Source organism: Rhineura floridana, chromosome 2 (assembly GCF_030035675.1).
Source record: "Rhineura floridana isolate rRhiFlo1 chromosome 2, rRhiFlo1.hap2, whole genome shotgun sequence".
Classification (NCBI taxonomy): domain Eukaryota; kingdom Metazoa; phylum Chordata; class Lepidosauria; order Squamata; family Rhineuridae; genus Rhineura; species Rhineura floridana.
In genome coordinates, this window is record NC_084481.1 from 205,554,297 (window position 1) to 205,580,607 (window position 26,311).

At 41.2% G+C, this 26,311-nt stretch overlaps 1 protein-coding gene across 4 annotated transcripts in view; it reads right to left on the reverse strand.

Moving 5' to 3' along the window:
* Positions 1-26,311, reverse strand: part of CCDC88C (coiled-coil domain containing 88C) — a 172,293-nt gene that overhangs the window by 101,050 nt on the left and 44,932 nt on the right. For 3 of the 4 annotated variants that reach the window (XM_061611966.1, XM_061611965.1, XM_061611967.1), the window contains exon 4: positions 19,115-19,184. In XM_061611966.1, the coding sequence (XP_061467950.1) occupies positions 19,115-19,184 (70 nt within the window). Of the gene's footprint in view, positions 1-17,023; positions 17,031-19,114; positions 19,185-26,311 lie in introns of those variants that run through there. The other variant, XM_061611968.1, reaches the window with a different exon arrangement.

Consider the following 26,311-nt stretch of genomic DNA (forward strand, 5'->3'; position numbering starts at 1 on the left):
GGGTTTTCAGAAGGCTCTGGGGAGTTTTCCGGCTGATAAAACTGACGCTCCTGTCGAAACCCTGGTCAATCTGTGGAATACGGAAATGACCCGGGCAGCTGACACGATCGCCCCAATGCGCCCTCTCCTTTGCAGAGCTCAACGGGCTCCGTGGTTTACCCCGGAGCTAAGAGTGATGAAGCAAGAAAGGAGACGGCTTGAGTGCAAATGGAGACGAACTCCCGACGGCTGTAACCTTGCACTTGTGAAGGTCTCCACCAAGCTCTATGTGAAGGCGGTGAGGGCAGCAAAGAAGCAGTACTTTGCTGCCTCCATTCAGTCATCTTCCAACCGCCCAGCGGAGCTTTATAAAGTTGTTCGGGGACTCTTACATTCTGGTCCTCAGAACGCAATAATATCATCAACAGCTCGCTGTAATGAGTTTGCGAGACACTTCCAAGATAAGATCACGAACATCCGCCGGGACCTTGACTCCAATATTGTAGCAGTTGATCCTAATGAGGTCCAGAGGGTCACATCACTCGAAAATGCTTGGAAGTTGTTTAAAAACACTATATTAGAAGCTCGAGTGCATACCGCAGATCAGAAAAGGTACCGCCAGGGCCAAGAAGATGCCAACATGGTTAACGAGCAAAGTCAAGGAAGCTCTTAGAGGCAAAAAGTCTTCCTTCAGAAAATGGAAGTCTTGTCCGAATGAAGAAAATAAAAAAGAACACAAACTCTGGCAAAAGAAATGCAAGAAGACAATAAGGGATGCTAAAAAAGAATTTGAGGAGCACATTGCTAAGAACATAAAAACCAACAACAAAAAATTCTATAAATACATTCAAAGCAGGAGACCATCTAGGGAGACAATTGGACCCTTGGATGAGAAGGGAGTCAAAGGTGTCCTAAAGAATGATAAGGAGATTGCAGAGAAGCTAAATGAATTCTTTGCATCTGTCTTCACAGTGGAAGATATAAGGCAGATCCCTGAACCTGAACTAACATTTGCAGGAAGGGATTCTGAGGAACTAAGACAAATAGTGGTAACGAGAGAGGAAGTTCTAAGCTTAATGGACAATATAAAAACTGACAAATCACCGGGCCCGGATGGCATCCACCCGAGAGTTCTCAAAGAACTCAAAGGTGAAATTGCTGATCTGCTAACTAAAATATGTAACTTGTCCCTCGGGTCCTCCTCCGTGCCTGAGGACTGGAAAGTGGCAAATGTAACGCCAATCTTCAAAAAGGGATCCAGAGGGGATCCCGGAAATTACAGGCCAGTTAGCTTAACTTCTGTCCCTGGAAAACTGGTAGAAAGTATTATTAAAGCTAGATTAACCAAGCACATAGAAGAACAAGCCTTGCTGAAGCAGAGCCAGCATGGCTTCTGCAAGGGAAACTCCTGTCTCAGTAACCTATTAGAATTCTTTGAGAGTGTCAACAAGCATATAGATAGAGGTGATCCAGTGGACATAGTGTACTTAGACTTTCAAAAAGCGTTTGACAAGGTACCTCACCAAAGGCTTCTGAGGAAGTTTAGCAGTCATGGAATAAGAGGAGAGGTCCTCTTGTGGATAAGGAATTGGTTAAGAAGCAGAAGCAGAGAGTAGGAATAAACGGACAGTTCTCCCAATGGAGGGCTGTAGAAAGTGGAGTCCCTCAAGGATCGGTATTGGGACCTGTACTTTTCAACTTGTTCATTAATGACCTAGAATTAGGAGTGAGCAGTGAAGTGGCCAAGTTTGCTGACGACACTAAATTGTTCAGGGTTGTTAAAACAAAAAGGGATTGCGAAGAGCTCCAAAAAGACCTCTCCAAACTGAGTGAATGGGCGGAAAAATGGCAAATGCAATTCAATATAAACAAGTGTAAAATTATGCATATTGGATCAAAAAATCTTAATTTCACATATACGCTCATGGGGTCTGAACTGGCGGTGACCGACCAGGAGAGAGACCTCGGGGTTGTAGTGGACAGCACGATGAAAATGTCGACCCAGTGTGCGGCAGCTGTGAAAAAGGCAAATTCCATGCTAGCGATAATTAGGAAAGGTATTGAAAATAAAACAGCCGATATCATAATGCCGTTGTATAAATCTATGGTGCGGCCGCATTTGGAATACTGTGTACAGTTCTGGTCGCCTCATCTCAAAAAGGATATTCTAGAGTTGGAAAAGGTTCAGAAGAGGGCAAGCAGAATGATCAAGGGGATGGAGCGACTCCCTTACGAGGAAAGGTTGCAGCATTTGGGGCTTTTTAGTTTAGAGAAAAGGCGGGTCAGAGGAGACATGATAGAAGTGTATAAAATTATGCATGGCATTGAGAAAGTGGATAGAGAGAAGTTCTTCTCCCTCTCTCATAATACTAGAACTCGTGGACATTCAAAGAAGCTGAATGTTGGAAGATTCAGGACAGACAAAAGGAAGTACTTCTTTACTCAGTGCATAGTTAAACTATGGAATTTGCTCCCACAAGATGCAGTAATGACCACCAGCTTGGATGGCTTTAAAAGAAGATTAGACAAATTCATGGAGGACAGGGCTATCAATGGCTACTAGCCATTATGGCTGTGCTGTGCCACCCTAGTCAGAGGCAGCATGCTTCTGAAAACCAGTTGCCGGAAGCCTCAGGAGGGAAGAGTGTTCTTGCACCCGGGTCCTGCTTGCGGGCTTCCCCCAGGCACCTGGTTGGCCACTGTGAGAACAGGATGCTGGACTAGATGGGCCACTGGCCTGATCCAGCAGGCTCTTCTTATGTTCTTATGTTCTTATAGGTGTCCAGAGCACAGTCTTGTCCTGTTTTATTGGATGAATTTCAGTTGGTACAGCTCGAGGATGTGGACAAGGTGCTTGGACAGGTGCGGGCGACCACGTCTGCTCTGGATCCTTGCCCCTCGTGGCTAATAAAAACTAGCAGGAATGGAACAGCCGGATGGGCCAAGGAGGTGATCAATGCCTCTTTACGAGAGGAGTGGTACCACTCTGTCTGAAACAGGCGGTGGTGAAACCGCTCCTAAAAAAACCCTCCTTGGACCCTGAAAACCTTGACAACTATAGACCGGTAGCAAATGTTCCATTCCTGGGCAAGGTTTTAGAGCGTGTGGTCGCTCGCCAGCTCCAGGCTCTCCTGGATAAAACTGATTATCTGGATCCATTTCAATCGGGCTTTCGGCCGGGGTTTGGTACAGAAACAGCCTTGGTCGCCCTGTATGATGACCTCTGTCGGGAGAAAGACAGAGGGAGTGTAACTCTGTTGGTTCTCCTGGACCTCTCAGCGGCTTTTGATACCATCGACCATGGTATCCTTCTGGGGCGGCTTGCGGACTTGGGAGTTGGAGGCACTGCTTGGCAGTGGCTGTGCTCCTACCTCGAGAATCGTCTCCAGAAGTTGGTGCTTGGGGACCATTACTCGAATCCCTGGGTACTCCAATATGGGGTCCCGCAGGGTTCGGTTCTGTCCCCCATGCTTTTTAATATCTATATGAAGCCGCTGGGTGAGGTCATAAGGAGATTTGGAGTGCGTTTCCAGCAATATGGTGATGATACGCAGCTCTACTTCTCCTTTTCATCTTCTTCAGGTGAGGCTGTTGATGTACTAAACCACTGCCTGGATGCGATAATGGACTGGATGAGAGCTAATAAACTGAAACTCAATCCTGACAAGACTGAGATGCTGTTGGTGGGGGAGCTCTCTGCCCAGATGGCTGATGTCCGACCTGCCCTAGATGGGGTTACACTCCCCCTAAAGGAGCAGGTCCGTAGTTTGGGGGTCTTATTAGATCCGCTCCTGTCTCTGGAGGCTCAGGTAGCCTCGGTGGCACGGAACACGTTCTACCAGCTTCGGCTGGTAGCCCAACTGCGACCCTATCTGGACAGGGAGAACCTTGCCACAGTTATCCATGCTCTGGTAACCTCTAGATTGGATTACTGTAATGCACTCTATGTAGGGTTACCTCTGAAGACGGTTCGGAAACTTCAGCTGGTGCAGAATGCTGCGGCCAGAGTTCTTACCGGGACTAAAAAATATGATCATATAACTCCTGTCCTGGCCCAGCTGCACTGGCTACCAATATGTTTCCGGGTCAGATTCAAAGTGTTGGTTCTTACCTATAAAGCCCTTAACGGCATTGGACCGCAATACCTGGTGGAACACCTCTCCCGCTATGTACCAGCCCGTTCACTGCGCCTGACGTCGAAGGCCCTTCTCCGGGTTCCAACGCATATGGAGGCCTGGAGAGTAATAACTAGAGCTAGGGCCTTCTCGGTGGTGGCCCCCGAGTTATGGAACGCCCTCCCTGACGAGATACGCCTGGCGCCTTCTTTGTTATCTTTTCGGCGCCAGGTAAAGGCCTACCTCTTTGCCCAGGCATTTTAAATTCTACTTTAATTTGTCTTTGTCTTAATTTTGTTTATATATTTTTATACTGTATTGTTTTCATGTTTATTTGTGTTTTAACCTGTTTTTATCTTTTGTACACCGCCCTGAGAGCTTGTTGCTATAGGGCGGTTTAAAAATGTAATTAAATAAATAAATAAATAAATAAATATACCACCCTCTCGTAAAAGATCAGGGCAGTGTACAGGAAAGATTGTTAATAGTTTTTTTAAGTAGCCTAGAGTTGTTTCATATGAAGAGATTCATAAATGGAATTAGACAAATAAATATAGTCCGCTGCTGTAGTTAGTTACAAATTAAAATCTTTTGTAGCATGAAGTATTATTTTAGCTGCTGTTATCTGCTGGATCGCTGTTGTTTTGAAATGCTAGGAATATAGGAAGCTGCCTTATACAGAGTCAGACTGTTGGTCCATCTAGCTCAGGACTGTCTACGCTGACCGGCAGCAACTCTTCGGGATTTTAGACAGGAAGTATATCCCAACCCTTCCCAGAGATGCTGAACCTAGGACCTTCTGCATGCAAAACAGATGTTCTACCACTGAGTTATGGCTCTTCCCCAAAGAGTTACTAGCTGTAGCCTGTCCTGGGATTCCCTGATGTAGGGAGGGTTTAAAATGCTCTCAATAAAATAATGTAAATAGATATTGTCCTCATGTTCTGCTCGTGGGCTTCTTGCAGCCATCTGGTTGCCTACTGGCCCAGGAGGCTGGACAAGATAGACCTTTGGTATGATCCAGCAGAGTTGCTCTTGTGTTCTTATTCAATTGATGTAAAATGTTCTGCACATACGTCATGGCTATGACCCTGCCCATGCAGTAAAAATAAAATATTTGGAAGAAAGAAAAATGTTAAGAACCTAAAATACTTCTTGGTAATATTAAAATAATCATCAGTGAAATCACATAAAGGCAAAGACAGATTCTGCCACTAGTGTTACTCCCTAATGAAAATTTAAATTTACCGTATTTACCAAATTTAACATATTTTCCACCTGTTGCATTTTGTGGTCAATGTAAAGAGCTGTATGCTGAATGTATTTTAATACTTAAGTTGCTTCCTGCCTTTTTTCATGCCTACCAATTTGATCTCATATAGCTGGTAGGGGGGAGAGCTTGTTTTCTCCAATCCATACAACCAGGAAAAGAGCAAAATAAGATTATTTTTATCAAACAAAATACTGCCCTTTCTCCTTCCAATTGTTCTGAAGCTACATAGAAAAAGCCATTTTAAAAAGGCAGGAAAAATAAGGAGGAAATGAACAGGAAGGGCCCTTTGAATGTCCTCCCTTTGGTAAACTGTGAGGCAAAGACAGTTATGTCATTTAAACGGCTCTTGGAAACATATACGATTAAACCAACTTTTCTGGACTCTCTTAACTTTATTTTTTGTTTCACACACTGTTGAATTTTATTTGCAATATATTGTTCCGGTTTGTTTTGATCTCATTTTTAGGAAGTTTTATTGAATGTTGCTATATTTTTATTGTTTTCATGTAAATATTTTCATGTTAAAGATTTTTATTATATTAAACAGTATAAATTTTGATTAATAAAGAAGAACTCTGAAGATGAAAGAATGCATGCAAAGGGTACTGGGGGTTCATATAAAATAAGGTTAGGGGTTACATGTAGCTGCTAGGTTGCAAGTTGCCCATCTGTGGTCTAATCTCATATACATTATTCCTTCAGGTTACCCTCTAATGCTTGCTGGATAAAGTTAACAGGGTCATCCTCCCCTGTTGACATAAAGAGAAACGAGCAAACAGAAAAGCTAATTAGATTCAGTGACAGAGCTGGTTAGGCCCAACACCCTCCTAGTCTGCACCATATGCCAAACATAAAATAGCATATCTACCCTTTTGAGAACAGTTAAGCCACAGCAGACACTTTGCATTGTCCCTTTAATGTCTATATTTGCATTACCAAGATGCTTGCTCCACAGTCCAGCTGAGATGGTGAAACCATACCAATAATTAAATGATAGCTGGGTCTGTTAAGTGCTGTCAGATCAGGAATCAGTTAAATTTGACACAATGGAAAAGAGGATTCTGACTGCCAGTTATTCTCCATTTGGTGTAAGGCAATTCTTCAGCATTCACATTTTAAAGTTCCAGAAAAAGCAGATTACTTTTAAATTAGGTTTTGCATGAATAATTTGCACACCAACAATATAGGAGTTAAGTCATACAAGGGCCACAGATCTGTGGTAGAGCGTCTGCTTTGCATGCAGAAGGTCCTAGGTTCAGTCCCTGGCATTTCCAGGTAGGCTTGGGAAAGACTCCCTACCTGAAACTCGAGAGCGTCTGCTAGTCAGTGTTGCTAATATAAAGCTAGACGGACCAATTGTCTGACTTGCTATAAGGCAGCTTCCTGTGTCCCTAACTTTAAGATCTTCCCTTTTTATCACAGTGCCTCAAGCAATGAGTTTATGTATCAAACTCCTTCTCTGTCCATGCATCTAATGAAGTAAGGCTCATAGTGCCTATGAAAACCATATGCCACAATAAAATGAGACTTGAAGGCATCACAGAACTTTTGGTATTTTAGGTTTGTACAAATAGCCTCAGAAAAGGCAATCACTCTTTAAAAATCAAACACAATGGCATTTTCCTTCTTTTCTGAAAATTCCAAGGCAGCCGCTGTCACACTAGATCACCAAGCCATTAAACCAAGGGTTTTGCAGGAAGGCCATCTGCTCCCACAGTGGGCTGGAGCCTTTAAGTCTTGAGGGAATAAAAACCTGTATTCAGGAAGCCTTGCTACAGTACAGGGCCTGGACTCACACAAGAAAGGGATGGTGAGAAACAGATGGTAGGATTGTTGTGGGAGGATTAAAGGACCAAAAACAAAGAGACAGAAAGGTGAAGAAACAAAATGAGAAAGAGGAAAACCAATAGGAGTGTGGTTGGAAACACTGAACAACACAGCAAACAAACTGTGGTTCAAAATTAAGACATTTGATTTATCCAGTTGGCTACTTAACAGATTCTTTAAGGAAACTGGACACTGCTAGTATCTATGCACAGTAGATGGCCCACAAAATTGCAGAAACATTTTTGTAACATCTTCACCCTTATACCCAAATCCCAACACTCCATTCAGCCTTATTCCAAACGATTAGAGAACTTAAAGGGAAATTTACACAAAGAGTAGGGATGTTGAATAATCAACAGGGGAACACACTGACCGACCGAGATGAAATAAAAGGAAGATGGAGGCAATACACTAAAGAACTCTATAAAAGAGATGCAAGGATGATAGATTCATTCACAGAGGAACCATACGATGAAGAACCAGAAATGTTAGAATGTGAGATGAAAGCTGCTCTTAAAATACTTGGAAGAAACAAATCACCAGGAACAGATGGTATACCGATAGAGTTGCTACAAGTTACTGAGACTGTACCTGTCCAAATTTTGACAAACATTTGTCAACAAATATGGAAAATAAAACAATGGCCCACAGACTGGAAGCATTCAATATATATCCCAATTCCAAAGAAAGGGGATCCCAAGGAATGCAGTAATTATTGCCTTAATATCCCATGCAAGTAAAGTAATGCTCAAGATACTACAACAAAGGCTCTTACCATATATGGAGCAAGAAGTGCCAGATGTCCAAGCTGGATTTAGAAAAGGAAGAGGCACTAGAGATCATATCGCAAACATATGTTGGATAATGAAACGGAGCAAGGAATTTCAGAAGAAGATCACCCTGTGCTTTACAGGTTACAGCCAAACGTTTGATTGTGTAGATCATGAAAAACTATGGAATGCTTTTAAAGAAATGGGGGTGCCACAGCATCTGATTGTCCTGATGCACAACCTATACTCTGGACAAGAGGCTACTGTAAAGATAGAACATGGAGAAACTGATTGGTTCCCAATCGGAAATGGCGTGAGACAGGGGTGTACTTTGTCACCTTATTTGTTTAACCTATATGCAGAACATAACATACGGAAAGCAGATGGGACCAAGATGAAGGAGGTGTGAAAATTGGAGGGAGAAATAGCAATAATTTAAGATATGCAGACAATACCATACTACTAGCAGAAACCAGTAATGATTTAAAACTAATGCTGATGAAAGTTAAAGAGGAAAGCACAAAAGCAAGACTACAGCTGAACATGAAGAAGACTAAAGTAACGACAACAGAAGATTTATGTAACTTTAAAGTCAACAATCAGGACATTGAACTTGTCAAGGATTATCAATACCTTGGCACAGTCATTAACCAAAATGGAGATAGTAATCAAGAAATCAGAAGAAGGTTAGGACTGGGGAGGGCACTATGAGAGAACTAGAAAAGATCCAGAAATGCACTGAACACTAAAGTCAGGATCATTCAGACCATGTATTCTCGATCTCTATGTATGGATGTGAAAGTTGGACAGTGAAAAAAGTAGATAAGAGAAAAATCAACTCATTTGAAATGGGGTGTTGGAGGAGAGCTTTGTGCATACCATGGACCATGAAAAAGTCAAACAATGGGATGTTTGAACAAATTAAATCAGAACTATCACTAGAAGCCAAAATAATGAAACTGAGGTTATCACACTTTGGACACATAATGAGAAGACATGATTTACTAGAAAAGACAATAATGCTGGGAAAAACAGAAGGGAGTAGAAAAAGAGGAAGGCCAAACAAGGGATGGATTGATTCCATAAAGAAAGCCACAGACCTGAACTTGCAAGATCTGAACAAGGTGGTTCATGACAGATGCTATTGGAGGTCGCTGATTCATAGGGTCACCATAAGTCGTAATCAACTTGAAGGTACATCTCTCTCTCTCTCTCTCTCTCTCTCTCTCTCTCACACACACACACACACACACACACACACACACACACACACACACACACACACACACACCTTGCACTGTATTCACATTGCACTGTATTCACAGAACTATCATTTTGAGGAACTTACCCTGGAGAAATTAACAAACTCCAATAAAAGCTAAACCAAATAAATACATAAAAAATATATACAGAACGGCAGACAATATGTAAAATTCCCTTGTTATTTGAAATGCAAGTGTATGGGAAAGCTTTCTTTTGAGGATATCAATGGATTATGCTTCCCACAAGGTCCTGACTAATCCAAAAGAGAAAAACAATAAATGCAGCTGAGAAGCAGAGAGAGGAGGCAAGTATAGGAATCTATCTAACATTGAAAAAGTCTGGGTCCCACACCAATCCACAGAGTCTGAGCATCTTGGAAAAGAGCTGCATGGAGCAATCTTGTGGACACAACAGCACAGGATTGGGATTGTCATGGAATTGCTCCCTGGAACTCCTACCATATCTAATGTGCCTTTATTTAGCACTAATTATACAGCCACAAGAGTGGCTGTATACTATAGCCAGCAAGGATTTTTTGCATTCCATAATGTTAAATTGAAAATACCCCCCATGCCTTTCTGCTGCTTCCCATGACCTCATTTCAAAACAAAACCTTACAAAATATATAGTCCTGAACTTAGAAACGCTTGCTTAACAACGCTCATAAGTTTTCATGGCGATAGACAAAAAACTCAAGAGAGAATTAAAAGTTGAAAGTGTAAAACAAGAGGAAAACATCCTGACCCCTGTTGCACTTTTTTCTGTCAGTGGCAGAGCTGCCCCTAGGCACCAGGAAGCAGGGCAGTTGCCCCTGGCCCCGCACTTTGGGGGGCCCCCCACTTGGTGATCTGCATATATAGTGTTTCAGAAACCGGCGACCAGTGCGGGGAGCACTTGACGGCTTACCGCAGCAATTTTCAACGCTACAGAGGCTGTACCAACGCAAGTTGAGCTGAAGGGGGTCCAGGGGTGTGGCTTGGAGATTTGGAGATGCTGGGCCCAGGCGACCAGAGAGTTTGGGGAAAACAAGATGGGGGAGAAGGGTCGGGGAGCCAAGAGCTCATGGGCATGGAAGGCCAGAAGCAAAAACGGGGCTCAGAGGCATTTCCCCAAATGTCGGCTGTACTTTGGAAGCCCTTCCAGACGCCTGGAAGTTACTTTAGTTCCTGTGTGGTTGTTGGTTCTCCACCCGCCCCCAAAATCAGGGAGATGGGGTGGGAGAGCAGCGTTTCCTCCTACTGGACTTTATTTTGTTTACCGGTAATTTGTGTCTTCCCTTCTGTCTCTCTTCCCCCTCCACACCACCTCGATTTCGCTTGCTTCTCCCTTCGGTGTGTTGCCTGTTTCCCTGCCATCTCCTTGTAAACACATTGCCATGCTATGGGCCACCTTCATCACCCCTTTTTGGTAGTGGGAGCACCAGATGAGCAGATATGAGTAAGCCTTAAGGATCCCCATACTCCAGCAAATAAACTGCAGCTGCTTCCCCTGTTGTCTGTGGATTCCCTTCTGAAAACTGCGATATCAACTGATGCATGTGGTGCCGCCCCTTGTAGACAAGAAGTGGAGTTGTCAACCTAAGAGGGGGGCCATCTCTGTTTACTCCTCCTGCCAGCTGCTCCTGCAAACCAGACCTTTGTCTCTGCTTTTAGCCTTTTTTTTGCTTTGCTTCTAATTTTACTCCCCTACCATATAGTGTATATGTTCTCAAGTTATTCGTAATCCATATGAGGTTTTCTCTTTGCCAAGTGAACACTCCTTTTTCTGCTGTCCTCTCATGTCCTTTCCATTAAGTAAATTGAACCTACCCAGTCATATGCAGCTAAATTCTCACCCCACTTAACGATCCACACTTCAAAAATCCTACCTCCCCAATCAATTTTTGTATATTCGTGTATAAATATATATATATATAGAGAGAGAGAGAGAGAGAGAATGTGGGGGGCCCCCAACTATGCTTTTGCCCCAGGCCCTGCACATGCTAAGGGCGGGCCTGGTCAGTGGTCTCATAATTTGTTGAAATTAATTAATTAAATATCAGTCATGTTCAGTTTAAAAGCAAAAAAAACCCATAGCTGATTTTTAATTAATTAAAGAAATTTAACATTGGATTTAACATTGAAGTTTAACATCGGGCATGCCAGTAAGAACCAACTGTCAGTGTGTTTTAAAAGCCAGACTCACAGCTGCTTGGCTTGGCTAATCAGGGGGCCATGCCCATATCAGACCTTTATTTTACTTTAGACTGTCCTGGCTTCCCCCAAAGAATCCTGGGAAGTGTAGCTGTGCCCAGGGACAGCTTTGGTTTAAATTTTGCTGGGAGACTACATGTGTCTGTGGTAGAATAAAAAAGGTGGGGGAAACCGTGAAAAATAATGATACTATTCACAATGCTTTCCTTTTGGAAAGGAAAGGGGTTTTCCCTCTGCCCAGTGCCCACCCAGCCAATCTCCTCCCCTTCCCCTCCCTCTCCCCTCCCCCAGGTCAGTTTCAGCTATCCTAAGCATGATTGTACAGGAGTAAATCCCACTGAACTCAAAAAGCATGAAACTGATCAAATGTCCTCCCCTCCTCCTCCCTCCTATCCCCTCCCACTTACAATTCCCCCTCCTTCCTCTCCTCTTTCCCCCTCCTCCCCCTCCTCCATGGTCAGTTTTACCTATTGTAAGCATGACTGCAAGGGAGTAAATCCCATTGAATTCATAAGCATGCAGATAATCAGACCTGCCTTTCCTCTCCGCTCTCCGCCTCTCCTTTCTCCCCTCCCCTCTTCCTTCTTCCCCCTCCCCTGCACACTCCAGCCCTCACTCCCTCTTCTCCTCTTCCACCGTTGTCAGTTTTACCTTTCCTAAGCATGAATGCATGGGAGTAAATCCCACTGAACTCAATAAGTATGTAAATGATCAAACCTGCCCTCCTCCTCCCCCCACCTGCTCCCACCCCTCTCCTCCCTTCTGCCCTCCCTCCTCCTCCTCCCCTCCCCCGTGGTCAGTTTCACATATCATAAGCATGATTGCAGGGGATTAAATCCCATCAAACTCAAGCATGCAAATAATCCATTCTCAGCACAAACTTGTACATGATCCCATTTCTCACCTCCTGGAAGCAAAGAAATTCACTAATAGGCAAAAAAAACCCTTGCAGTTTAAGAACGTACCTATAGCCAACAGATACTTCTATCAAACTTGAAAAAGCAGGAAAATTGGGCAGCTGTAGTGAATGCACCAGGGGAGCAGGAGACCTGACCTCCTCTCTGAGATATTGTACTGTCCTACAAATTTGGCAAAATACAAACACTAGTTGGGTTAGTCTTTCATAGTCCAATCCACCTCCTGCGTAGCTTGGAAGAATTTGGTAACATGTGCCTCTGAGCATATGGTGAGTGGTAGCAACACCTGCAATCAGCCCAAATAACAGAAACAAGACATGTGCTGTGCTGATCTTATCTTAGCAAGGACGAAGCAACAATATTAAGGCAGTTGATACTGTTCAGATAGTCACTTCAAATATGTTTGATTTCGCAATATGAAATATGTTTCCTATAGTAACTCATTTTCTTTTGCTTCTGTTTCTGTGAATATGTGAAGTACACCAACACTTTGCATAATTTACACTAAAAGAACTCCAATAGCTACTGTGGAATAATGGCACTGACTATTCTGCAGAATAGTCTCTAATCAACATCAGGAGTGTTTCAGTTTGCACAAGATAAAACAGTGGGAGGTGAAATATATTCTAGCAAAATTTCTAGGTGTGCTCTATGTTTTTAATTGACCATACCCACCTTTCCTTAAGTGGGATGGTTTAAGCATAGCAGGCTGAAAACATGCATCTTGGGCAGGCCAAGTTTGTTTTTTCCAACAGCTAGAGCAGTGGTTCCCAACCTGGGGGCCGTGAAGTAATCCAGAGGGGGCCGTGAACAGTAAAGAAATGAATTATTTATTAATTTTTTTAAAAAAAGTCTTCATTCCCTCAACACTGCTTTCCACTGGCGCTGCAGATGACACCTCCCCCTTGCTCCAAATGAGAGGGGAGGCCTTTTGCTGAAGCACCAGAGCGTCTTTCAGGCGCACTAAGGGCAGGCATCTGCCTATAAAATACATGGCAGATGCCAAAGGAGGCTGAGGGTGGGGCTACCAGGAAGAAGAGGGGATTACTATCACTGATTCCCGTCTCCTTGCACTGCCGCTACTGGCAACGCCCTTACTTAGAATGAGAGGAGAGGGCTTTTTGTGAAGCAAAAAGAAGCAAGGCTGCAAAGAAAGGCTGCTTTCCCCCTTCCTTCCTGGCAGCCAGCCTGCCTCCCTGGGGGGAGGGGGGTGACAAAAAATTTTCAGCTTATAAAGGGGGTCCCATGCTCATAAAGGTTGGGAACCACTGAGCTAGAGTCATTGCTTAAGTAACAACATATTGTAATCAGTCTAATTTTACATCAAACTACAGTTTCAGTTTCAACTGTTAATGCACCCAAATAGAACTAGAACATAACCTCCAGTTTGAAACACAAAAGGCTGTCTTCACCAGCATATGACACTGACCAATAAAAAGACTTTGAAATTAATAAAAATAAATTTGACATAGATTTCTAGGATGAATAAGGAGAGAAATATAATTTTCTAAGTTAGATTTTCTGTAGAAACAGTAGTTACACAGGAAAGAAGCAAAGTAAGAAGAACATCAACAAACATACAAAACACTTAATACTCCATCTTTGGAGATGGAGTCCTGATTGTAGGTTTTGCCACCACTCATCATATGCTCAGAGGCACATGTTGCCAAATTCTTCCAAGCTACACAGCAAGTGGATTGGACTGTGAAAGACTAACCCAAATTGTGTTTGCATTTTGTAGAGCAGTGCAATATCTCAGAGAGGAGGTCAGGTCTCCTGCTCCCCTGGTGCATTCACTATAGTTGCCCAATTTTCCTGCTTTTTCAAGTTTGATAGAAATATCTGTTGGCTATAGGTGCGTTCATAAACCGCTACGTTTTTTGCTTATTAGTGAATTAACTCTGGACAGTAACAGAGGCATCTTCCAGCAAGCACATTCCCCCACCACCAAGCATCTTCCTCTTTCCTTTATTTTTTTCCTCTCTATTGTCCAGAGTTAATTAATGCTAAATAAATGTATTTATGTGCATTAGATATGGTATGAGTTCCAGGGACCAATTAGGCTTGCACATATATAAAATAAAATGAATATTGCTAAGAACAAGGAAATTCCCCTGTTCAGCAGCAACTATGAGGAGGATATTTGAATGGAACCACTAGGGCTTCCCCTGATACTCAGTTTGAACTCCTGTGGTTTCTTTGATTCCTTGCACTGGTGCTGCACTTATTTCTCAGAGCAAAGCCAAAATATCCACATAGCCTCAGGGCATGTGCAAAGTCAGCTGAACTGAACTTCTCTCAGGGACAACTGGTGCAAACACTTTAAAGACGTTTGCTGCACCATTCAGATACCAATTTCTGCCTTCATCTATTCCACCCCCACATGGTGCCACCTGAAGCAGGTTGCTTTGACCTCCTACACGGCAAGGCCAAGTGGTATGCACTTTCCAGCAGTAGCTCCAACTGGTTCCTAGACTCAGCATGCTAAGAGTAACTTATGAGCAGCTGGAATGCTCACAGAGATTCCATAACACCTTAGAAGCTAAGCCAAAGAGTAGTGAAGTCTCACTAGAAGCAGAATGTGGTCCAAATCTTTTATTGCTACATAGTCTCTGAAAGGATAAAGACCCATAATCTAAATTTCCAGAATGAATAACAGCTGACTTCTGCCACCTGATTTTCACTTCAGAGTTGGGCAGACACATTTTATTCTGCACTGCATTTTCTCTCCTTGGAGAATTGTGAAACAAAATGCGGAAGGAAATGGTGTGAAAAGTAAATATGCAAGTGAGACCTTAAATCTTATATTGGCAAAAAATATAGACGTTTCTTGGGAGGGGGAGGTTCTGGCTCCCATCTGCACAAGGACTTTATTTTGGCACATTGTTTCAAGATGTGCTTCTGCTTCTAAACAATACAATAATTTTTTTTGGGGGGGAGAGTAGATTTGAAAACTCTCCAAAGTTGTTCAACACATGCACATGTTCAAACATGTTTTCTGATTGAACTTCAAGGCACAGCAGCACAACATGTGACCCACCAAGCAGAATGCAGCCATGGAAGGTAGCTTACTAGGGCCTCAAAAAGCCTCTGCTTTTTGCTGCCTGCCTGATACTGCAGCGAGCTTATCATAATACTTAGTAGGCCATTACAGATGCTTGGTGGGTCGAAAGATACGAGAGCCCTAAACAAGTATATCTCCAACCACATGGATGCGGGAACTTGGGGAAAAACTAGAAGTTACAGTTGAGACTACTTACTGACTATCAGGTTGATGGCGAAAAGTTATACAACTTAGAACTACAATTCAGAGAACTGCAGTTTGATGTCTACACACATCAGGACTTTTCGTTTCTCCCTAGCTGTCTTCCAGGCAATGGGATACCATTTTAGATGTAAATGCAGAAGACACAAGCTGCCTGCTGCTACATGTGGCCTGATCGCTATAGCAATCCCCAGAAAGGGGGTAGCTTAGTGTTAAACCTCAATCCTGGGATCAGATATGTTTCTCTCTAACAAGCCAGGATCACTAACCAGCCTTAAACAATTGTTCTTTGTTGCCTTATGAATTCTGGCCTGTTAGGGAGAATCAAACCATGATCTTGGGTTTGGATATAAAGCTAAGCTATCCCTTTCCTGGTTTGTTTATCTGCTCATGTAAAATGAAGGAGCAGAATGGGACTGATCAAGCTGCATGCACAGTATGGTTTATTATTAAGGTTCTTGGATTTCTGTTATATGTGTGAATGCAACAAGCTATTTTAAAGGGAGCAAGCAATTCACCACAGTCTTTTATATGTTTTGGAAAGTGGTTTGCTCGCTATGCATTTGGACCCCTCTTAAGATACTGTAACCAAATTCTGTATGATGATTCCTGAGATCAAGGGGCAGCTTTTTGTCTATATTTTGATACAATTGTATGCCATTTTGAATCAAGTTGGCCGACTAAGCCTTTCCAAACTGCACTGATTATTTTTGTTTGTTTCCTAGAATTCCTGACCGATGTTGGGTACAAGGCTGCTAGTAACTTATAAAATCAAACTAGCAATTGACATCAGACATAAAGGTGGGTTTAAAACCCAACTCAACCCAACGGAACTAAAGCACAATCTACTGAAGTAGATGATGTTCAGACTAGGCTGAAATACTAGCAAAAAGGCGCTACAGACAGATGTCTTCTAGTTGTGTCCGTTTCAAAACCTCCAAGAATAATATACCATACTGTTCTGTTGCCCTTTGCCTGTTATCAGAACAAGAAAAATACGAGTGTTGGGATCAGACCATTTCCTCCCCATACAGGTCTATACTGGCGAAAGTCCACATAAGACCCCTTCATCTAAAAATAAATCTGAACCACAAGGAATGCCAAGAGGCTTGCAACATAAAAGAGGGCAACTATGCACGCTCATAAGAGGTTAATGGGTAGTAGCACTAAAGCTTGCCCCAAGCAGCGTAGATGCTGTGCAGTTTGCTCCAAGCAAGAGGTCTTGCAGTAACAGTCCATACACAAACTAAGCTACAATCAGCAAATTTCTTTACTTGATCCTTCACCTTCCTTCCCCATCGTAATTTGACTTCTTCCTCACACACATTCCATGAGAAGGACAGAGTCTAACTTGCTACTGCTCCCCACTCTTTTCTCTAGTCACTGAGTGAATTTAAGTAGGAATGGATTTCCATGCGGAAAAGACAGAGGATCAAGCAAACAAACTGATAATTAAGTTCTTCTGACCAGTACAAAATGATCAATCCCTTCCACTGACCACAGCCTCAAGCCTACAGTTCCTGCCACTTTGTTCCTTTCCTGGACAGCTCTTCACTCCCAGCTTCAGCATCATTCGAAATGCTGTACTGTCAGTTTTAGCATGCTTTCCTCTTATGGTAAAATTGACACAACTGCCTACATTTTTGCAAGGAGAAGGAGAAAAATGCTTGCAGTTGACACAAAATTAAACACACACACTGCAAACAAACCCTGATCCTTTAGACATCTGAATGCCGGCAGAGATCAGTTCCATTACTTTGGCCAAAGCCCAACAGTGATCTCGGGTCTCAGGCACTAGTTCACTGAATACCTCACAATGGGGCTGCTACCACAATGGATAGACAGAGACAGCTCAGGATTACAGTCCCTCTTAGTAAGAGATCAGTGTATGAATATAATTGATTGTCAGCCTTTTCCTTTCTTTCCTATCCTCTTCTTTTCTTCCCTATATTAATTTTTAGATTCCTTCTCCATCTCTTTCATTGGCTCACTGGTCTTCAGTGAATGTGGATGCTACAGAGGTACTGGTCACTGATGGAGCATCAGCAGCTAAGGCATAAGAACAAGATATGCTTCTATATTAGATTGCATCATATTAGACTTCTGGAATTCAAGTTTGTTTGGAAGTCACACATTCCAGATGTTTGGGGATTGGATATAGCTGCCCAATGGTGAGGGAAAGGCACTCTTCATGCTTAAGCATCACTTCTGTAATATCTACATCAGCGGTTGCCAACCCATTGCCTGTGGGTGCCATAGCACCTGAGAAAGCTTTCTGTGGCACCCGCAGCAGGTAACCTAGAATGTGAGCTTTCATTTTTTTTAAAAAGTCAGTCTCTAGCCCTCCTAGAAAGAAGGTTATGGAGCAAATTGTCATCACTAAGGTCTAGCATCTCCTTTAAGCTACCTGATGACTGCCAGAACCCTAGAGGGGAGGGTTTTTTGTTTGCAAAGCAGGTTTACAAACTCCACATTAGCCCTCTCTCATAAGCTGTCAGAAGAGATTGCAGATGATCAAACAATTATAACAACTGGTTTACCAATCAGAAGTGTTCCTCCAAAGTCATATCCATATCCACATCAATGCATGTTATGGGTGTACTCTGGCCAGAAAGGCAGTGTATAAATATTTATATAAATAACTACTTATAAAAATGCCCACTCCATATTTTCTGATGCCCTTGTGTGGATGTGCTCAATTTAGTTCATTTCTGTACAATGCTGAAAACAGTTTGAGGCTTTGCACTAAGTCAGCTCTAGCCCAAAATTAACCTCTGACTATGGTTTTCCACAAGAGATTGTGTAGTAATGTACCAAGTTGTGCATACCCACACAAAGGCCTCATCAGCTATATTTATTAGCCCTGCAGGACACACACATGGAAGTGCTGGTTCTAAACTAGCCCACCTTCTGTCACGTGACTGAACCAAATATTGGCACCTGCAGCATAACCTTGTGCAACCAGCTTCCTGTTTTTGAAGCAGAGGAATGTGTACCTGGTTTCCATATGCTTTGGATCAAGTTCTGTTTAACAATACATAAAATATATAGATGATTCAAAGAGCTGCCACGGGGACTCGCCCTTAGTAACGAGCACAGCCAAAGAATTGCAGCTTTTTTACGGCATAGTCCTGCACAAAGCTTGGCAACAGACAGCGGAGGGAAGAGATGCCACAGCTGAAATCACAACTCTGTCTCTCACTCTTTTCAATGACTGCTATGCCACAGTGCTGACTCACTGAAAAACATATTTGACCCCACACGACTCAGGAGCACAAGCCTCCAGTGCTGTCATCCATTGGAAGCAGCACACTTGCATATGCTGTAAATGGCTATCCTTTACTTGTGCCCATCTTGGTATGGATAATAAGTGAGGAAGCCAGATCACTCTCTTATTCTTCCTTCTATTTTCCTCAATGCCAAACTAATTTCAGCTTGGAAAGTTGCAAGCACTGTTACATACAATCAACATTTTTAAACTTTGAGGGGACACAGTGTCGCAAGACTACTCACCAGACAGAGGATCTTTGCCAACTATCAAGACATTGGGCAAACTCATAATGATCAGTTGCTGGAGCATTTCCTAGAAGAAGAAACAAATATAATTAGAAGAAATAGAATAATTAGAAATTATTCTAATGCCACTTGGGGAAAAAAACTAATACCAGTGTTTGAGAATGTACTGCTTTACTTGTTATGTAATAACACTTGTGTAGACAAACTAACTACTGCACTGGTGGAAAAATTAAGTTGTATATGGAAGGAGCGTCAAAGCTGATAAGCGAGGCTCACCAATTGGCTTTTCGAGCATATCTGCACATTTGTTAATGTTGTGAACTAGATCCCTAATATATATTATTTATTTATTGCATTTGTATACCGCCCCATAGCCGAAGCTGTCTGGGCAGTTTACAACAATTAAAAACATTAAAAACATATATACAAATTAAAAACACATTTTTTAAAAAAGCAATTTAAAAACACATGCTAAAATACTAAAATTTTAGCATATATGTGAGTGAGTGATTGAGTGACTCTCTCTCTCTCTGTGTACACACACACACAGGGAGGGAGGGAGAACAGCAGTGGACTTCTATTCCATATCAGGGCTGGAGCAGAGACTGGGAGGTTGGAATAGATTGCCTTCCACTTCCTTGTAAGATCATTTATACCATTTTTTTGTTCTAAAACTCTTTACTTTTTTCCCCTCTCTTATTTTCTCTCTAAGACCTACTATTTGTTTATTTATTAAATTTATATCCCACCCTTCCTAGGGCAGCTTTTCTTGTCTTCAATCTGACAATGACTCTTGGATTACTTGCTCTTATTTTATGCTTTCATTGTTTTTCACTTGTGTCCCCTTTAGTTCTAGCAGCACAACATGTACACCTCTTCGCCCATGCAAGTGTTTAAATGAGGGGTGATGAACCTCAGGCCCAGGGGCTAAACATGGCCCTTCAGCACTCTGTGTCTGGCCCTTGGAACACTCCCCATGCCAAACTCCCTCTCCCCAGACTACATACCCCTCACTGGCCCTGTTTCACACCCCTAGTGTTTATGCATCCTTGAACTCTGATAGTGGCTCTTGCTTGCATGGATGGAAGGTAGAGAAGAGAGTGGGAAGGTGTGTGTAGAAGCTAGACTACTGCACATTTTAAAAAAATTACATACCTGTTGCCTCAACTATTTTTACCTTTAGCCTCTCCCACTACTGGCATGTGGCCCTCAGACTGCTGCCCAGAAGGGAACATGGCCCTAAGGCTAAAAAAGGTTTCTCACCCCACATTTAAACCTTTTCACCTGAAAATGACCTCTAATTTCTGCCTCTGCCTCTTTCCCTCATGGTATTGTCTTGTTAGACAATAAACCTGCTGGCAACATTTACTGAATGTAAATGTCTCATAATGCCAACTCTGAATGTGAAGTGAAACAAGTGAACATAACCATACACTCCACTTCCTTTCTATAGCCAGTTTCAGAAACTCTAAAATGCTCCCTAGAAAGGGGCCCCATGGCTGCAGCTTCATGGAGGAAGTAGTGCATGAGCTGATGGAACCACGTTGGCAGGTGTCATTTCCTGGCAGCAATTCTGGTGAGCATAATGGCATCTTTTTCAGCTGCTCAAGTCACACAAATCTGAAAAGATTTTAGTGCTCTTGAATTACGCTGCACGTCCAGGAGCAAGCCCTGGAGAGACAGGCCTTGCACTATACATTTTTGGGGTTTTAAGTAATCCATTCTACAGTAAGTTGATCAGACCAGACTAATTGCATCATCAATTCTGGTTGATGTGATAAATTCAAACATGGGGGAGGGGACACAAATGAGACACGCCAATAGAGGGTCTTTTCCCTGTTTAAAAGAGGCCAGTCAAGGTCAATTAGGGTCAGAGGGTTAAGGAAGTAACATTTGCTTGGCAGACTCTCTTTAAAATAAGTCCCAGTCTGTGGTTAAGTCCTGGGGAAATTAATTAAATGGGTCAGAGGGTAGGTTATTTAGCGAGTAAAGCATAGGAGAAGATATAACGTAGAGGGCATGGGTTTCTGTATAACAGGCATGACAAAGGAAAGTAACAGAATACTTTGTTCCTCATATTCAAGAGTTTTTACTGCTAACTCAACTTATGTCATGGTAAATGTCAGAACCCCGGTTAATTCACTGGAAATACCAAAGAGTTTTAAGACAGTGCTCGTAAACTGAATATTCTGAGATTTCTTGGAAATTCTCAGGTCAGCTAAGTGTTTTACAAAGTAAGTAATTCTGACATTTACTTGTAAAACCTAAGGCCAAACACAGGCCATTGGCTAAATACCAACAAAGAGATAGGCAAGAAAGAAACATATTGGATTAGTTGTTGAAAGGCCTTGGTGATTTTTGAGATGTTCTGAAAAATGTTCCCCACATCACAATTTTCGTTCTGGGGCTAACCCAGAAACATCATTACCATTAGAAAGTGTCAGTCTGTCTATAGTCAACACAGCAATCAATACCTCTAGTGTTTATAGGTCACACCAATGGTATGTACAAGTAGTACGGTTAATCAGTTTCAGAGATGCCCCTGGATACAAGTGTGAAGAGGTAGGTACCCAACCTCATTTGGAAAATATGCAACAAGTTCTAGATATATGATGGTACCACTCTTGAACACACACAAAAATGCACATATACCACCCAACCACATACCCTCTCAGTATGCTCGGATTGTTTGGACTACACATGGAGACAGGCAGACCGGCAGCACACAAGAAGCAGGCAAGAACAGTGGTTATGTCATAGCTGAACCCAGAGGCTCTCCTGTTCCTGTAGTTCAAGCTCCTACTAATTGTGGCACAAGTTAGCCACCTGCTACAGTGGTCTTGAGTTGCAAGTGCAATGACTTAGATGGCCTAACCCTATTTCCCCATCTAAAACTATGTAGGTTGCCAAACCTAAGGGCAGCAGCAATTGATCCCTACGCACAACTCGTACATTAGTCTTCCCCAAAGTGGTGCCCTCCAGATGTTTTGGATTATAACTCTGTACTGACTGGGGCTGATGGCAGTTGCAGTCCAAAACAGGTTGTGGAGGGCTGCTATACAAGGTCTGATGCTGTGCAAACCACAACTCCCACTTGTGGCAGAAGGACTACAAGGGTCTCCAACAATACGTGATAGCAACAGCATCACATAATGGCCCACAAGGAAGGAGAGGGGGTTTCCTACAACTGTTCCATGCCTGTCTATAGACTGTCTCAAGAAGCTCCCAGTTCTAAGCAAGAGATTGAGAGAGAAAGGGGGAGCAGTTCACATTAACCATTATGGTAGCCTTTGCCTATAAGGCCTGTCGTCAGTGGCAGACTTTCTACTACACTTAGAGATTGGTGTGTTTGCCCACTGAGTTTAGCTTTTATTCATTGTTGAAAACTCTGCAATGAATTACCTACAAGAACAGGAAATCCTTTCCTTACAAACTATTTAAGGCTATTAACAGATCAGAGGCCTCATAAAAAGAAACTGCAGGTTTTTTTCCCTTACCCTGTACAAAACCATTATGGTATGTAAGGAAGTTGGCACTAGCTCTGGAAAAAGGGTGGTGGAAAGAGTAAAAGAAAAGTATGAAAACTGGTTGCAGTTCCTTAGACTGAGGCTACGCAGAGGACTACATGAAAACGTGGGCTTACCTCTTAAAGAGGTGTAGTTAAGATTATGAGTAAAGCATTATGGGATTAAAGCAGTAAACGTGAGAGCAGCAACAAATGTTCTTCCTTCAGCTTTTCCAATACATCAGTGTGAATTAACTTTACAATGCAGCTATCAACAGCAAGACAGAAAGATCTTTTAAGGATTTTTATTCCCAAAACTAATCTACCGTTACAGACCACAAGTGCAAGCATCTGATACTAAATTCATCTTCAGAGAAATCTTCATTTGCTAAGGCAAACTAGAAAGAGCCTTGTAACACCTCAAGATTACAAATGTTTACTAATGGGACCAGCAGCACAAAGTTGCAGCGTGGAGTGCTCTTGCTCAGTATTTTAGCCAGCCAGCCAGGCTATATCCTCCAGGACACTCCATTTCTCATCTTAACTCCCAATGTAAACCTATTTGTATAGGATCTGTTTTCTTGCGTTTTGTTCAGCTCTTCTTTAAATTCATGACTGCAGTTATACACATCCTTTTTCTAGGGAAAAAATAGAAATTTATCAAAAAAATACACCCATATGTTTCTTAAGTTCCAGATAAATTTTTAAAATGTATAAAGTTTTTTAAAATCCATTCTAACAACTATCCCAATTGTCCCCCATTCCTTTTGCAAATAAAATGTGCAATGTTTTGTGGCAGGACTATTAGTATGGGGCTAATCATGAATGATCCAACGAAGGGCCTAACACACACACACACACACACACACCCCATCATAAATGCTAGACCAATCTTACATTTGTTGATGGGAAAACGTTTTGGGAACAATGAAGAAAACAGAGCACAAATAAAAAAAAATGGTGTTGTTCTTTATATTAATCCACAATTGTTTCCTAAATTGATATTATTGGACGATAGTGGTAGATTTGTGGGGGTTGAAATTACTTTACAGGGTACAAAAATTTTGATAGTGGGCATTTATGCCCCCAAAGAAGATAAAACAAGGTTTTACACAAGACTTATGGAAAAATTGTCATAGTTTTCATATGACCATTGGTGTGTTATGGGTGATTGGAATGGAGTAATTTTACCAAAAATGGATAGACTTTCTGAGAAAAATATTAAAGAAACACAGGGTAAATTACCGAAGATTTGTTTTGAATTGATGGAAAATCTAGAATTGGTGGATGCCTGGAGATATATAAATGACAATGCAAAGGAATTTACTTATTTTTCAGAAAGACATAAAACATTCTTGAGGATTGATATGATTTGGATGTCTAAAAAACTAGTGAAAGACATTTCCAAAATGGATATATTACCAAAAACCTTTTCGGATCACAATCCAGTGATATTGACTTTCAAAAAAAAATAAAATCTTGGATTTAGATGGAGACTAAATGAATCTTTATTACAGAATGATAAAATAGTGCAAGAATGTAAGAAGAAATTAAAAGAGTTTTTTGAACACAATTTACATAAAGGAACAGATGAAAATATTGTTTGGGATACAAGTAAAGCATTTATGAGGGGATATTTTATTAAATGTAATTCTGAATTAAAAAAGAAGAAACAACAGAAAATGCAATTAATCTTGGAAAAAATAAAACAAAAAGAGGAAGAATTGAAAAAGAATCCAACTAAAGTTTCTATTGTAAATCAAATTAAAATGTTACAGAAACAAGTGTCAATGTTGACAGTTAGAGAAATTGAAAGGAAATTAAATTTTGCTAAACAAAGGACTTTTGAATTTGCAAATAAACCGGGGAAATGGTTAGCATATAAATTAAGAAAAGAACGACAAAAAAATCTTATTTTAAAGATACAAGAAGGAGATGACATGTTGACAGACAATGTAAAAATCCAAAGGGTTTTTCATCAATATTATTCTGAAAAAACAGAAGAGTATATATTTAAACAGAACTTGCCTAAAATTACAGATTTTCAGAGACAAGCTATTAATGGTCCTGTTACGTCAAGAGAAATATCTGAAGCTATAAGTAAAATTAAATTAGGAAAGGCGCCAGGACCGGATGGACTATCAGCAGTGTATTACAAATGTTTGGAGGAGGAACTCTTATTACCTTTACAGTATACAATGAATTCTATTTTGCAAGAAGGGAAGATACCGGACAGTTGGAAAAATGCCAATATAACATTAATACCTAAAGAGGAGCAGGACCTAACCAAAACAAAAAATTATCGGCCTATATCTTTATTGAATAATGACTATAAAATTTTTACAACGATTTTGGCAGAAAGAATGAAAATAATATTGCAACAATTTATTCAGGAAGATCAAGCGGGGTTTCTACCTAAAAGACAATTACGTGATAATGTCAGGAATGTTTTGAATGTGTTGGAATACTTAGAACAACGAAATGATAAACAAGCAGCTTTGATCTTTTTAGATGCTGAGAAAGCATTTGACAATTTGAATTGGAAATTTTTGTTTAAGGTCTTGGAACAAATGGATTTTGGAGATAATTTTATAAAATGGATTAGATCTATTTATACATCTCAGAAGGCACAGATAATTGTTAATGGGGGGTTAACGGACTCATGTGAAATACAAAAGGGTACAAGACAGGGATGTCCATTATCTCCTCTTTTATTTATCTTGGTCTTGGAAGTGCTGCTTAGAGATATAAGGCAAGATAAAAGGATCTCGGGAATAAAGATAAAACAAGAGGAATATAAACTGAGAGCATTTGCTGATGATTTGATAATCGTATTAGAAAACCCTTTGGAAGGAATTAATGTATTGATGGACAAATTAAAAGAATTTGGACCGTTAGCAGGATTTAAGATCAACAATCAAAAAACAAAGATGTTGGTGAAAAATTTATCTTCAAGTGAACAAAAAGAGTTGATGGACAAGACAGATTTTAAAATAGAGGAAAAGTTGAAATATTATTATGACAAATAAAAATTCAAAGTTGTTTCATAATAATTATGAAAAAATATGAACAGAGATTAAGAAAGACTTGTTAAAATGGGATAAATTACAATTGTCATTAATGGGCAGAATATCCGTGATAAAAATGAATGTATTGCCGAGAATGATGTTTTTGTTTCAAACAATACCTGTAATATCCTCTGATTTACCTTTTAAACAATGGCAAAAAGATATTTCTAAATTTGTTTGGCAGGGAAAAAAACCAAGAGTTAAATTTAAATTATTACAAGACGCCAAAGAAAGAGGAGGACTGGGATTACCAAATTTGAGACTTTATTATGCTGCCTGTTGTTTAGTCTGGATAAAGGGATGGTTATTATTGAGGAATAAAAGTCTATTGGATTTGGAGGGCCATAATCTGAAGTGGGGATGGCATGGATATCTATGGTATGATAAAGTAAAAGTTAATGTGGATTTTAATAATCATTTTATAAGACGTCCTCTGTTGAAAATATGGAATAGATATAAACCAAGGTTTTACTCGAAAATACCATTATGTGCCTCAAGTCAGGAAGCATTTTATAGAAGAGAAATGGCTGGAAAAGAGAAATGGTTAACTTATCAAGAACTTTTAGAAAATGTACATGGAGAATATATAATGAAAGAGAGAGAACAACTGATAAAGGAAGG